The sequence below is a fragment of the Dipodomys ordii genome, unplaced genomic scaffold, assembly GCF_000151885.1.
Source record: "Dipodomys ordii isolate 6190 unplaced genomic scaffold, Dord_2.0 Scaffold32, whole genome shotgun sequence".
NCBI lineage: Eukaryota > Metazoa > Chordata > Mammalia > Rodentia > Heteromyidae > Dipodomys > Dipodomys ordii.
In genome coordinates, this window is record NW_012267248.1 from 3,320,888 (window position 1) to 3,336,554 (window position 15,667).

At 43.1% G+C, this 15,667-nt stretch overlaps 1 protein-coding gene across 1 annotated transcript; it reads left to right on the top strand.

Moving 5' to 3' along the window:
• The first annotated feature begins 2,764 nt into the window (after nucleotides 1–2,764).
• Rpp40 (ribonuclease P/MRP 40kDa subunit) lies at nucleotides 2,765–11,633 on the top strand. The gene is made up of 6 exons (XM_013016615.1): nucleotides 2,765–2,920; nucleotides 4,178–4,322; nucleotides 4,449–4,574; nucleotides 5,438–5,506; nucleotides 9,718–9,852; nucleotides 11,413–11,633. Exons 1-6 carry the CDS (start codon nucleotides 2,798–2,800, stop codon nucleotides 11,499–11,501), a joined length of 687 nt encoding a protein of 228 aa, XP_012872069.1. The 5' UTR covers nucleotides 2,765–2,797; the 3' UTR covers nucleotides 11,502–11,633.
• Nucleotides 11,634–15,667: the final 4,034 nt, after the last annotated feature.

Consider the following 15,667-nt stretch of genomic DNA (forward strand, 5'->3'; position numbering starts at 1 on the left):
GGAAGTGGCGCTGTGGCTCAAGTGGTAGAGCGCTAGCCTTGAGCTGAAGAGCTGAGGGACAGCGCGCAGGCCCAGAGTTCAGGCCCCACGACTGGACCCCCCCCCAAAAAAAGAGAGTGGTACTATACACAATGGAATTTTACTCATCAATTAGAAAGAATAAGATTATGTCACTTACAGGGAAATGGATAGAACTAGAATAAGTCATGTTAAGTGAGATAAGCCAAGAAAGAAACACGGCTCATATTTTCTTTCACATGTGAAAGGTAGATGTAAAATATAACTGGACATGATAACCTATGTAGGACTTCAAGGATTCACAATAGTCTGAGTAAAGGAAGATAGTTTCAGAAGAAGAACTCAAAGGAATAACTCATCTGAACATTTAAAGTATTAGTCATCAAAATGAAATCCAAGAAATGAAAACATGGGGTTTGGGAAGTGGTGCTATGACTCAAGTGGTAGAGCCATAGCCTTGAGCATAAAGGAACTCAGAGAAAGCACCTAGGCCCAGGACATTCCAAAACAACAACAACAACACACACACACACATACACACTCACACAAACCCATAGCAGTTTTTTATTGTTGTTGTTTGTATTTGTTGTGTTTTATTTTTCTTTTTAGGGAGGCAAAGGTAGGCACAGAAAGGGAGAAAAGAAGGATGAAGAAATGCAATTATATGGAGGTTCCTCAAAAGACTCCACCTAGAGCTCCCCTCTGACCCAGCAATCCCACTTTTGGACATTTACCCGATTGATCACAAACAAGACCATACTAAAGCTACCAGCACAACTGTGTTTATTGCAGCATTATTTACCATAGCTAAGATATGGACCAACCCAGATGCCCCTCAGTAGATGAATGGATCAAGAAAATGTGGTATATATACACAATGGAATTCTATGCCTCCATCAGAAAGAATGACATTGCTCCATTTGTTAGGAAATGGAAAGACTTGGAAAAAATTATATTAAGTGAAGTAAGCCAGCCCCAAAGAAACGTAAGTCCCATGTTTTCCCTCATTTGCAATAACTAGAATATGTCTGGGACAAGCAGAAAAAGTCAGATAAGTTGATGTTAGGTGAAATGAACCCCAAGATAAGGACACGGCAGTTTTTTTTTCTTGCTTGCTATTGTTTCTAACATGTTTATAAGGTGATTGTTTTGTGGCTTTGTATGTCCCTCCCCCACAGTATAACCCCTGTTTTTACTGTATTTAATGTTGGTATAATTTGGGGAGGGGAAGGAAAAAAACCAAATTGTTTAACCCATTGCAACAATGAGATATATAAAATGCTATGTTGAAAAACGAACTTTACAACTTTGGTGGGGGGGGGAGTGTAGTTGTGGAGATGGGAGGGCAGGGATGGTAGGAGAATAACAAAGGAGGAGGCAACAATGCTTGATAAGAAATGTACTCATTACCTTGCTCATGTAATTGTAACCCCTCTGTACGGTATTTTCACAATAAAAACTTATTAAAAAAAGAAATGCAATCATGTTATTCAGTATACACTATGTGGGAAAAGGAGCTATGTAACTTGTGTACAAGAATTGTAGGGGGATACCAGGAACCTGCATGAGTGAAGGAAGGTTGACATTGTCCAGAAAAGAAATGTACTCATTACCTGACTTATGCAATGGTAACACCTCCGTAAACGATCTTAATAATAAAAATACAATTATACATATCTTTATAGATAGCTTCTAGTTTTCCATATTTTTATTATTTGCCTTGTAAATTACTTAGCTTCATTTCTCCCACTTTTGTAGACTGCTGCAAGCTCGGGGTTTCATTAGTACTCTTAATTGCAACCTCGATGTGCAGAATTGGAACTATGAAGCATGTAGTGTTTTAATACTTGGCATTTATTTAAAAATTTGAAAAACGACAAGAAATTTCTCATTGCAATAATTTTATCTTTTTCGGTCCAGGGGCTTGAACTCAGGGCCTGGGCGTTGTCCCTGAGCTGTTCAACTCAAGGCTAACTCTCTACCACTTGGAGCCACAGTGCGACTTCTGGTTTTCTGGGGGTTGAATGGCTAAGAGTCTCATGGCTTTTCCTGCCGGGACTGGCTATGAACTGCAACCCTCAGATCTCAGCCTCTTGAGTAGCTAGGATTACAGGTGAGAACCACAGCACCCGGCTGCGATAAATTTTTTTAAAGTAGTTCTAAATGAGGTTTATTTCAGGGCCAAAATGCGAGACTCATGTATTATTTTCCTTCCCAAACTTCTTTGACTTTCAGGATAACAAGAAAATCTTGCAGAAGCAGACCACGTGGAGTCAGAAAAGTACATCCAAGCGACCGCTGAACGGTTTGGCTGAATTTTCGGCTGTGTTGGGACTTTCCAAAACATCCTTTTTACAATCGTGGCTGAGGGAGGAGAGGGCAGGGGGTCCCAAACGAACAGGGGCAGCTCAGCCACCAGCCAAGGGATCCTGAAGAACAGAGAGCAGGAGGGGAGACAGGTAATGCGACCTTGAAAAGGTTCGTGCCAGCTTCGCGCGAGCCAGAAAGGTGCTTCTCCACGAGTGGATTGACGGCTGCAGACACCAACAGGGAGCTTCCCGCACGAATACTTCCCCAGCATTCAACTTTGCAGGGGCCCAGGACAGTCGTCCGGAGGCAGCACTGCGCACGGTCAGGGTGGCCTGGGTGGGAGAGGCATAAAGGCGGTGCCGGTGACTGATTGGCTTAGGGACCCATGGGCGTGGCCAAGGGGCGGGAAGAGGAAAAAGGGAGGAGCCCCAGAGCTGGCGCTGAGCGCAGTCCAGGAGTGGTGGAGACTATGGCCACGCTGCGAAGGCTCCGAGAGGCGCCCCGGCACTTGCTAGTCTGCGAGAGATCCAACTTCAGCCACCACAAGTCACGCCACCGGCATCTAGTGGAGGCGCACTATCACAATTACCGGGTGAGCCGGTGTCCTCCGTGCACGCTAAGGCCGCGACAGAGTTTGGGGAAACGTCTCACCACGCTTCGCGTGGCGGTAGTTTCCCTGTCGGGGAGGGGCGGGCCATCACTAGGCATCCTGGGAGTTGTAGTCTCCGCGGTGCTCTGGCCCCGTAGAGCTCTGCAGTGCAGGACTACAACTCCCAGGATGCCCTGCTGGCAGGGCTCCTTTGAGGGTAGGACCCCGCAGAGCCTGGTTCTTGCTGTCCAAAGCGCGTCTTAAAGCGCGTCTTAACTTCTAACGGGTCCCAGCAGCCGGAATATTGTTTCTGAGAGCCTTGTGAGGGGCTGGACGGGGACAGGGCAGTTGGGCAGCTGTGCCTGTCCTGAGGTGCAGCTGTCCACATGAAATCGGCTGGTGTCTCGCGCCTCCTTCCCGCCTCAGTGTCCTCCCGCAGCCCGGTTCCCTCTGTGGCCAGCTGGTCTACCCCCGCCTCTTCCCAGCCCCTCGTGCTGCCCTGGCTCAAGAAGCCACCTGCTTTGCTAACCCGTTGATGGGAGCCGATTTGATAATCGAGAAATTCCCCAAACCTAACTAAGATGGCACGAGTTTAAGCATTTTATATTTGAAATTGGTTAGTTTGATATGTCCCAGACATTAAGAAACACGCTCCCTCCACATTGATGTTGGTGTTGGAGCTTTAAGGCAGGGCCTCAGTGTGAGCACTTGAGCAACAACAGCTGGAATCTGCTGGTATTTCACGTTGATGGTTTGCTTGTAAAGCTCATCTCAGTCAGTAGGTCGAGTTGTTTTGCCCTAAAAGGTCTGGACTGACCTGTGGCGTCTCTAGAACATTGAACCCTGCAGGAGCCCTTTGCTCTATGAGGAGCCTATTAATAATTGAGAGTTCCTAAATTCCCTGTGCTCCTTGGACTCCAGGGTAAACCTGCAATAATCTCTTCCATTGTATTTCTTTGAAAACAAAGTAGCAAGAGAAACAGAACCTTTTGCTCATGTGCAAAAGGTAAAATGCAAGCATGATCTTTCCATCTCTCCTGTACTTTAGGTTGCCATGCAGAACTGAACAATTTCAGTTGTTAAATTTCTCTTTGCCTGGGCTTAGTCTGTTAAGTGAAGAGGTTTGTTGCCTATATGTGTGTGTGTATCTCACAACCACCCACCCCCACACACATATTTCCAGCAACACTCATGAAGAAATAGTGAGCAACACTCCCAAAAAATCTGTTAATCTTTATGTTGTATTATGCATTGGAATAGGTATCATTTCTCATTCCTGAATGTGAGATACTACCCAAACAACTGAAAAGCCTGGTCAAGGAAACTGGACCCAATTATTGTGTGAAGAATTTACCTCTTCAGGAATTAATTGCACATGAATTCATTAACACTTTTGTAAGGAAAGGTAAAAAATCAACCCATGATGCCACATAATAAACAAGGCAAGATGAGGAACTACAGGGAGACTGTAACATGTTATTTGGGCTGTATTTTTTTGTATCATTGTGTTTGTTTTTTGTGCCCGTACCAGGCTTGAAATCACTGACTGGGGCTGTTCCTGAGCTGCTTCCACTGGCACTGTACCACTTGAGCCAAACCTCAATGACTAGAGTGGCTTTGCACTGTGATCCTTTGAACTGTGATAGCAGTCTTTTGAGTAGGTAGGATAATAGTCATGAACCACCAGTGCTAACACTCTTGTTTGGAAAGGATCTGTAGTCCTGTGTGTATCACTCTGTGTCCTTAATTTTCCCTGTCCTGCCATTTGCTGCAGTCCTGTTATGTGGTAGTTTCTGATTGCACTCTCCTGATTGTCTTCTTAGATTTTGTGTCCCTGATCTTGTTCTGTTTCCCTCAGTCCTAATTGTATCTGTGGTACAGTTGTTCTCTTGGAGTCATCGTTTGAAGTTGTATTTCAGAGTGTCTGTAGGGATTCCACCCTCCTCTCAGAAGCCATTCACTAAGGATGGACTATGGACCTTCACTGTTGTAGTTGCATGTTTGTGAAGTTTGGTTACTGTAACACTGCTTACTCTGGGGCTACATGTAAAGCTGGACATATCATCTGTTTATGTTAGCATTTTTCCCTGTAAAGACTGAGGTTATTTTGTTAATGGCATGAACACTTTATGACAGGCACTTTAAAATATCTCTCATCCTACATCTGAGAGGTAGGCCCCTGGGTCCTGTGTAACATATGAAGAAAGGCTGAGTAGCTTTTGATTATTAGCCTAGAACTGTTCTGAGGAGTACCTGCTCTTTTTCTTGGTGTCTTTCTGCTAAACCCCCGTGGAGACTAAGTTCCATTCTATGTTATTTTTCTGCCTGAAATTAGAAACCTTGATGGAAGGGAGTGAGCTGGCTGGAGCTCAGCCTTCCATGTCTTCCAGCTTCCCTTGTGTGTGTTGGTCACTGAGTTACGTGGGGTGTGGTGGCTGGAAGATCTGTCCTCATGAAATTAATGCATTAACTTGTGATGTCTTCTGTGTTTTAATTCTTCCTCCTAACTTTCTCTTACAGGTTCCTGCTATGCACTGATGTTCAATACATATATTGATGAAGATAATACTGTTGGTCTGCTACCCAATGGTAATTGTTTTCTTTTTCTGTTTCATTATAAAAGAAATGAATTCTGTAATACCAACAATACCACTCTTTGGAATTTATCCAAAAGATTACAAATGAGAATATAGTAAAGCCACTTACATAATCATGTTCATTGCTGCTCTATGCACCATAGTCAAAGTATGGCATCAGCCAAGATGCCCCTCAGTGGATGAGCTGATCCAGAAAACGTGGTCTATATACACAATGGCATTTTACGAATGATATTAAGAATCACTTGCAGAGAAATGGGTAGACCTGGAAAAGAATTAAGTGAAGTAAGTCAGTCCAAGAGAGACAAAGTATACATGGTTTATCTTCTATGTTGAAGCTAGGACTAATTTAGAAATGTTACAAATACACACAAGTGGAGATGTATGCAAGTATACATTAGCTGAAGTGTGCTATTTTCAGGGGAGAATTCATTCCAGCAGTGTAACTCCTTAGAAAAAAAGGGGAGGGGGGTACAATGTACTTACAGTATTCAATGCATATCATATGAAATTACCGAAGTGAGAAGTTGGGTTGAGAGGGAAGGAGAGAATAAACGGGATGCTATTGATCAAGATGCATTGCACTTATGAGCTGTTTTGTTGAATGATAACTCCTTTGTAGAATTGTCTAACAAAAATAAAACTAAGTTTTTTAAAAAGATCCAACCATACAGAGCTATACAGAATACAGTGATGGATGGTTTCTAGTTCCTCCTGACTTACTTCCATTCTTAGAAGGAACAGTTTGACATTAATTCTTCCAGCAATGATTTTATCAACATGTATAAATGTTTTTATACATGAATTACATTGTGCTACATTGGTTTTCAATGTTCTTTTTCCCTGAGTTACACATCATAGCTGTCTTTCCATATCAGTACATACATTTTTTTTTATTTATTCGTTTTTGAGACAGGGCCTTACCATATAGGCCAGGCAAGTCTGGAACTGACTTCAACTGGCTTTAACTCCAGATCTCATGGCTTAGCTTCTATCGTGCTGGACTAATAGACATTTGCCACCACACCTGATTGTAACTTACAGTTTTTAATGTTTGAAAGATAGTTGAGGGCCAGTTATGTTAAAGCATACCTATAATCTCAGCTACCCAGGAGGTAGAGATGGAGAGGTTTAAGATTTGAGTCCAGCATGCATAAAAGTTAGTGAGAGTCTCATCTCAACAAACTGATGTGGTTCATGTCAATAAACTCAACTACCCAGGATTCATACATAGAAGGATCATTGTCCAAGGCTGAACAAGAAGCAAGATCTTATCTAAAAAACAACTAAAGCAGCCAGGTGCTGGTGGCACATGCCTGTAATCTCAGCTACTCAAGAGGCTGAGATCTGAGGATTGTGGCTGAAAGGCAACATGGGCAGGAAAGTCCGTGAGACTTTTTTTGTTGTTGTTGTTTTTTGGTCAGTCATGGGTGCTGTCCCTGAACTCTTTAGCTCAAGGTGAGCTCTTTTCCACTTGAGCCACAGCACCACCTTCTGTGTTCTGGTGGTTAATTGGAGATAAGAGTCTCAGACTAGGGCTGGGAAGGTGGCTCAGTGGTAGAGTGCTTGCCTTGCATGCATGAGGACCTGGGTTCGATTCCTCAGCACCACATAAGCAGAAAAAAAAAGCCGAAAGTGGTGCTGTGGCTCAAGTGGTAGAGTGCTAGCCTTGAGCTTAAGAGCTAGGGACAGCGCCCAGGCCCAGAGTTCAGGCCCCACGACCGGACCAAAAAAAAAAAGTCTCAGACTATCCTGCCTGAGCTGGCTTTGAACTGGGATTTTGAAAGCTAATTACTCGATGATGATTTTTGATTCATCACTTTACTGAAGATAATATTTTTCAAACATTATTTAAAAAGCTGCTTCAGCCCTTCTCTTCGGCTGAGATCCCTGGTTCAGAATAAGCTTGGTCTGAAACTATTTGCCTAAATCTTTGTGGGTTCTCTATGGATTCAGAGATCCTGGGACTGAGCAGGCAGCTTTCTCCTATTTCTTCCCTTCCTTTCCTCCAGCTCACTTTGTAGTCTTGGCCAGAATGTGACCCTAGAATGTAGTCTTGGCTAGAATGTATCTAGGGGTCATATGACCCCTAGTTATACAGACATCTGTGATCTGTTTGCTCATTGCTAGTAGGCAGTAACACATGTGTGTTATTAAGTATCATTTCAAATTTGTACCTTGTACTTGACTACAACACTGAATCTAGTTTAGAAGATGATGTTCATTAAGTTTGTGCATTAAGTTTGTTGATCTGCTTACCATTGCTCCTATCCAAGCATTGTGTTGCTGGTCAGTTACACAGTTCTACTGGCCCAGGCATGAGGAAGTATAATGGTGCAGTGCTCTTTTGGGGGTGGGGAAGCAGGTGGGTCCACTGTGGAGATGTGCACATCCTTCTGCTCCTCGGGGAGACTTCTGGTCACAGCCAAGCAAGGTTGCTTTCCTGAATCCTAGTTCTGTAAAGATCCTTGTGTCTTTGTGAAGCAGGTGGTAGGCAGAAGGGGGAGAGATTTACAGAAGTCACAGTCACTTGAAGTCTTCCCTGCAGTGGGGTTTATGTGGCTTCCTGCTCCTAAGGCTGCTGACTGCTTTCAGAGCTTTTCAGGATCTGTGTGGAATCTGAGATTCAGTCTGCCAGCTAATAAAGTAGCAACTCCTGTCCAAGACAAAGGATTTCATTCCTAACAATCGCCATAGTGTATAGCAGTCACCGTAGGGAAAAGAGACAGGCAGACACAGACCAACTCATCAGGAGAAACCGTTTATACAGTGTGGAGACTGAGAAGTCTGTCATAGCCATCTGTAAGCTAGAGACTAGAAATGCCCACCCAAGTCTGGAAGCCTCAGAACCAGGCAAGCTGTTAGTGTTCCTCAATCCAAGGCCACAGGTCTGAGAACCTAGGGGACCATGGGTACAAGTCCTGGAGTGCCAAGGCCTGAGAAGTTGGACTTGTCTGGAGTTATATCAAGGTTATATTCATGTTTGGTTCCCCTTTCTTAGTTAATTGTAGAAGGGCTATGTGTACTCCAGAATGTACCATCTCCAGAAGAGAGATCAAATTTCCCTTTCTACTGCCCCTTTGCTTGTCCTGGGCTCCCAGCCAGCCAGATGATGCACACCTCCATCAAGGGCAGTCCCTCCACTGCCATGGTAGTGTGTGGATACCCTCACACACACCCAAAGACAGTGCTTTACCTGCTCTCCATTTAACATGACACCTGAAATTCACCATCATGTGAGAGTTGGCATTTGCAGCAGTTCACTTAGTCCCAGGTCCCAGAATGACACAAAATTGGCCAATGATGCTCGCACACACAGAAGGTTCCATCATGGAATGGAACCTAAAACCCAAGAAGCTTTCTACTGCCTCTGTGACACTGGGCAGTAAGCAGGCCTGCCCTGTCCTGTGGAGGACCCTATTCTTACCTCCCAAGGTTGCTGCCTACACAAGCCATGGCTGAAAAGAAACACAGGTGTTCCTGATCTTTCAATGGGAAGCTGTCATTCATTGCTTCTTGTGTTTCCTGTATAGATCATATTGTAGTTCACTGATGTTCATACACTTGGGTTTTATATAGAGAGTTGAAATGTTCTTGGAGCAAGTGAAAGGAATACAGAGCAGGTCTGAAAGCACTGTGTGTTTCCAGGAAAGCATCAAAGAAAGTGAGTGTTTACAAAAGTGTGGCACAAGCAGCAGATAGCAGATTTAATAATCTAAGTTGAACACAGTTTTGCACAGCTGCTGTGTTAATTCTACCAAGTTCCTGTGGTTCTGAAAGGAATGGAGTTACTTCTGGGGATTCACTAGAGTTGTTTGTGATGTTCACACAGTCTTGTATATGTGTGTTTGAAGGACAGCAGAGTCAAGAATGATGTCTTCCTTTTCCAAATACCAAATTCAGAAGCATCAACCTAAAGTAGAGCTGAGCACAGTGAACGATTTACAGTGCCTGGTGCTGCAGACCAGTGAGCTCAAGGGAGAGAGAGCCAGAGTCATCCTGCGGTGCCCAGAACTCTTTGACTGGTTGGGTACAGTCTTCTGTAATGCAGACCTGCAGGTATCTATACTTGGGAATTGAGCAGGGCTGTGGCCTACTGTTTTATTTATTTATTTTTCCTGTTTTATTTTAATAGACATGTACTCCTTAGGAGGTGATTCCACAGTAGTTTTGAGTATCTTCTCTTTTTTTTCTTTATGATAGAAATAACGAGCCTCATAATTTCGTGTCAACCTACTGCTGTTCCCAGCCAAGCACAGTGGTGGCCAGGACTTGCTTGTGTGCAATCACTGGCCTCATCCTTCCAGAGAAGATCTGTGTACTGCTGGAACAACTGTGGTAAGCACCTTTTTTATTTTGTTTTGGTGCCACGGTTGCATGCTGAGCACAAGCAGGCCCCTTTTCTTGGCTTTGGAAAAGTGTGGAAATGTTATGTTTCATTTGGGTTAGTCATCTTTGCTGAGGAATGTGCTAGAGCAAGTCACCTCTCCTAATGAGAAGGAGGCAGAGGCTCAGAGCCTCTTTCTCCTGCTTCTCCAACCTGAGCCATTTTGATGCAATCAAAGGTAGAACATCATTCAGAAACAGAGCAGAATTCTGTGGGATGAATTACATATAACTTCTAGTACTGGAGATGTATAAAATGTTTAATCTGAAACGGTGTGGACAGAAACAGGGTAGAAAAGAGTTGATCAGCCCAAACATATCTAAGATGTGTTCCAGCCCTGAAATTCTTTGAGTCACGAAGCACTAACATTATGCTAAGTATTAAATTCAAGTGTTAAGGTTTTATATTTTCCTTTTTGTTTTTGCCATCTGGGAAGGTCATATATAAATAAATTATGTCCATTGCATGTAATGTGAAGACAGAGAATTATTCTGTTTATCATTTTCTCTGTCCTTTTAAAATATCTTCATATTAAAACCTTCAGTGTTCTCCCTGCCTCTGTGTCAGTCACTAGTGTGGTTTGAACTCATGTTCTTCAGTTTGTCACATTACCACTGTGCCATGCCTCTAGTACAAATTTTGGCTTGTTCATGTGAATGGAGTCTTGTCAACTTTTCTGCTCAGGCTGGCTTCAAACTTTATTCCTTCAGATCTCAGTCTCCTGAGTCACTAGTATTACAAATTTGAGACACTTGTGCCTGGGATGTTTTACTCTTTTGAACCTAATACTTTTTTTTTTGTTTACAATTTATTAGCTTAGTACTTTGGTTTTCTACAATAAGAAGGACAGTTTTTGATTAATTGGATGAATTACTCTGTGACGTTTCCCTAATCAGACTGAAAACATTACTCTCACTGGGAGGGAAACATCCTTATACACTGTGTAGGGTTTTATGGTTTGGATTCTTTTGTCATTGTTGGTTTCAAGCCCAAACCTTGCACACACTAGGCAAGTATTCTGCCCTGAGTTAAACCCCTAACATGGTTCTTTGAGTCTTCAGACATGTTCCAGAGTTAGGTGGAGAACTGTGACTTTTGTTAGGTGTGTAGTGTGTGTGTGTATGTGTGTGTGTGTGTGTTTTGTTGGTTATACGGCCTGAACTCTGGGCCTGGGCACTGTCTCTCAGCTCTTCAGCTCAAGGCTAACACTCCACCACTTGAGCCACAGCGCCACTTCTTTTTCTTCTGCTCATGTGGGACTGAGGAATCGAACCCAGGGCCTCATGCATCCAACGCAAGTGCTCTACCACTGAGCCACCTTCCCAGCCCCTAGCATGTTGATCTTTATAGAACTTACAAGATAGCATCAGGAACTTACTCTGCACCTGCTAGTTTGTATAAGTTAATGCTGAAATTTAAGATCATTAGAACTTCCAGAATATATTTTTTTAAATGTAAGTATGGACATTCCTCCATCTCCCGTTTTGTTAAGGATGATCTGTCTTTTTCAGTCATTACTTCAATGAACCGAAGCTGCCCCGTGGGTTACCTTGTCAGTTCAAGGCTTTGCAGACAGCCCTGTTTCCTGGAGAGAGAATGAACATGATTTTCAAAAAGGAGGTGAACATATGTACAACTTTGTGATTTTTGATAACCAGGACTGCTGGCTTCAGATGGCTTTTGGGATACTTGATGACAGTCCTCCCATGCAATACAAAGTTATTTATAGTTACTCTTGTTTTCTGGTTTCTTCATTGTGTGCGTGGGCCTGTGTACTGACGATGCTCCTCAGCTCAGCATTTGCTTGCATTCTGGCCTGCACAGCCTATCCATGTGGCAGCAGGTGCATGCTCAGTGACTGGCTGGTCACTCGTTCCCTCTGTCAGTGCAAGCACAGGATGTGCTCACTGTGCTGTCATGGTGGCTGAAATGAGGGGACCATTGAGTAAGGACTGCTGTTGCTCACTGCAGCTTTCATCAAGCAATGAGAAGACCTTTACGACCCTTCCCAAGACCTGTCCTTGTGGTAAGGCTCTTCATTTATTCCCTCCTCAATTTCTCCTCAACCCTTTGAGGAAACTGAGGCACAGGATGGTCAGGAAGCTGCTGAGTTCTCCCTGCTAGTAGAAGAGCCTGGATGTCAGGCCAGCATGGGTCCTCATCAGCTGTGCTCACTGTGTTTATTGCCTCTGGACCAGGGAGGGACCTGTGGGAACTTGGAATTGTTAACCAACAAGTTCCATTTTATTTCTATTAATGTGGCTGATAGGAGTCCATGAAAAAACAGCTGTCACAATACACAGGGACAAGAAGATATTTTAAATGTATCCAGAAACTGAAAGTTGTTTTCAAAAAGAGAAGCAAAAAAAGTCAATGAAGCCAAAATCCAGAAGAATATGAAATTGGGCTTTTCTTTTGACAGCCTCGAGTGAGGGGGGAGCAGCAGAGAAGCCAAGAAAACTTAGGTCCTGACAGGGTAGAAGAACCAGGAGGGAGACATAAAGTTGAGACTCCCCAAAAGTATAGACAGCCCCAGGGCGAACTGAATGGAGCTGTCTGTTCCCTCACATCCTCATCCCCTCAGCTTCTGGAGCAGCAGGGAAGACTGCCTGTGCTAAAGGAAACTATTGCTCTGAAGTTGGCAGAAATGTAAGTATACATGTGTACAAGTTCCTCTTGTTTTGAGGGAACTCAGAAGGTTCTGGAATCTAAGGTCATAGTTTTAAAAAAATATTACAAAGCACGAAAAGTAGGCAAGAGATGTCAGAAACAGTGGACAGAAGACATTGAAGAAGGGCTGGGAAAGGGGCTCAATAGTAAAGCATTTGCCTTGCATGAATGAGGCCTGGGTTCGATTCCTCAGCACCACATAAGCAAAAAGAAAAAAGCCGGAAGTGGCGCTGTGGCTCAAGTGGTAGAGCGCTAGCCTTGAGCTGAAGAGTTGAGGGACAGCGCCCAGGCTCAGAGTTCAGGCCCCACTACCGGACCTCCCTCCCTCCCCCCAAAAAAGAAGATATTGAAGAAGTTTGTCTTTATAGTCAACTAGTGAAAAAACAAACTTCAAAACTGTAAGGAGAAGTACACAGTATCAGACTTAATGTCTCTCTCTGTATGGGTAAATAGTCAGAAAATCAGCAAAAATATAGCCAACATGAGCAACACTATTAACCTATATAAATATTCTACCCTACAAAGCAGACACCCATCTTTCTTAAGTGAATGTGGAATATGTGTGTAGGCAGAACAGGCCTATTCAATAATTTCAGATTTGAGAAGATTCATTGTATGTGATTTCTGGTAGTAATAAAACTATACTAAAAGTCAATAACATCCTTGAAAATTCCTGAAATATTTGGTAACTATGTAACTTGATAATTCATAGGTTAAAGAATCATCTAGGGGCTGGGAAGGTGGGTCAGTGGTAGAGCGCTTGCCTTGCATGCCTGAGGCCCTGGGTTCGATTCCTCAGCACCACATAAGCAAAAAGAAAAAGCCGGAAGTGGTGCTGTGGCTCAAGTGGTAGAGCGCTAGCCTTGAGCTGAAGAGCTGAGGGACAGTGCCCAGGCCCAGAGTTCAGGCCCCACGACCACCCCCCCCCCCAAAAAAAAGGAATCATCTAAAGAGAATCAGGTATGTAACCTGAGTAAAAGTTTTAAAATGAATGCCACTGTAATAATAATACATACAGTAAAAATCACCCCTAAGTCAGTTTGTGTGTGTGTGTGTGTGTGTGTGTGTGCGTGCGCACGCGTGTGAGCATGGGTACATGCGTGCATGTGTACATGGATGCCTAAGTGCGTGCTGGTTCTGAGGCTTGAAATCAGGGCTTGAAATCCCTGAGCTTTTGTGCTCAAGGCTAGTGCACTATCACTTGAGCCACAGCTCTACTTCCTGCTTTTTGGTGGTTAACTGGAGATAATCTCACAGACTTTCTTTCTGAGGCTGGCTCTGTACTGTGATCCTCAGATCTCATCCTCCTGAGTACCAAGGATTGCAAGCATGAGCTACATGCACACAGTTACTAAAGTAATTCTTAGAACTAAATTTATAGCATTAAATGACTGTCTTAGAAGATCTCAAAAGTAGCTATTTCATTTCATTCTCCTGTAAGAAACTGGAAAGAAAATTAAATTAGAAGTAAATGAAAGAAAAGGAATAATGAAAGTCAAAGTGCGATTCAAAAAAAAATTTAAGAAGCCCATTAGATGCACAAGCTTGGTTTTGGAAAAGGTGAGTGGATGGATGAATGGATGGATGGATGGATGGAAAGATAAGTAAAACCTTCAGCCAGATTTATCAAGGGAAAAAAGAACACAAACTAAGGCATAAGGCATGAGGAAGGTGACATAGCTAATGATCCTATGGATATAAAAGGATTTAAATGACTTAGAAATACCTTTATCCTCATAAAGTCAGTAACATGGAAGAATCTGACTAATTCCTAAAATGTGCATGTTACTGAAGCTCTCTCAAGAAGAAATGGGTAATCTTCTAACCTTGTATCTAAGAAATTAAAATTGTAGTTTAAAACATTTGTACAATTAGAGGGGTAGACCAGTGATAGGATGCTTGTCAAGCATGTGTGAGGCCCTGGCTTTCATCCCTAGCAACACACACACACACACACACACACACACACATCCCTAGCAACACACACACACACACACACACAATAGAATACAGAATTCAGGGGCTAGGCACAGTGAAAGCTTGTAAGTGTGGCCTAAGCTACATAGTGCAAAAAAAATTAATCAAAGTTTTAAGAATATGTGCTCTTACTGCCTCATACTGGAAGTTCTAAGCTGTAGATAAGAAATGGAAATGATATTCAAACAATAAAAGCCATAAAGAATTTAGGAGTTGATCTGACCAAAATGAGAAAGACCTGTACAATGAAACTACAAAATTTGCTGTGATAAGGAAGACTTAAATAAGAAAATTTGTCATGTTGAAGGGTCAGAAGTCAAAGCTATTGTGGGAGGTGGGTTAGGTTACCTATGAGCGTGGGATATTTGTGATGATGCAACACTGTTCCTATACTGTGATGGTCAAATTATGAAGCCACATGTAATAAATACATAGTTCTACCATACACACACACACACACACAAGGAGACCCTTGGGAGTATATTTCAGGTCTGTGGATTGTGCCAGTCTTAACTCTTTGGTTTTGACAGTGTGATATAATCACGTGAAATGAGATGGATGATGTGACTCAGGATGCCTCTGTTTTCTGTTTTGCCACTTTCTCAGAAGCTATGTTTCTTTAAAAATAAAAATAAAGCAGGGGCTGGGAAGATAGCTCAGTGGTAGAGCGCTGGCCTTGCATGCTCGAGGCCCTGGGTTCAATTCCTCAGCACCACATAAGCAAAAAGAAAAAAGCCGGAAGTGGCGCTGTGGCTCAAGTGGTAGAGCGCTAGCCTTGATTCAGCACCACCTGGGACAGCGCCCAGGCCCAGAGTTCAGGCCCCACGACCGGACCCAAAAACAAAACAAAAAAAATAAAGCAAAACTACCAGAACTTAAAATATTGCTTTTTATGGATGAAAATGGAATAATAAAACCTATTAAAATTGCAAGGAGAATAAAGGAAAGTGGGTGAGTGAAGTAATATGATTAAAGCACAAAAACAAGTATGGAATTATCACAAAAAAGCTATACAGTTAATAAAGTGTGCTAATACAAAAAGTGTGCTCCGGACTGGGAAGGTGGCTCAGTGGTAGCGCGCTTGCCTTGCATGCATGAGGCCCTGGGTTCGATTCCTCA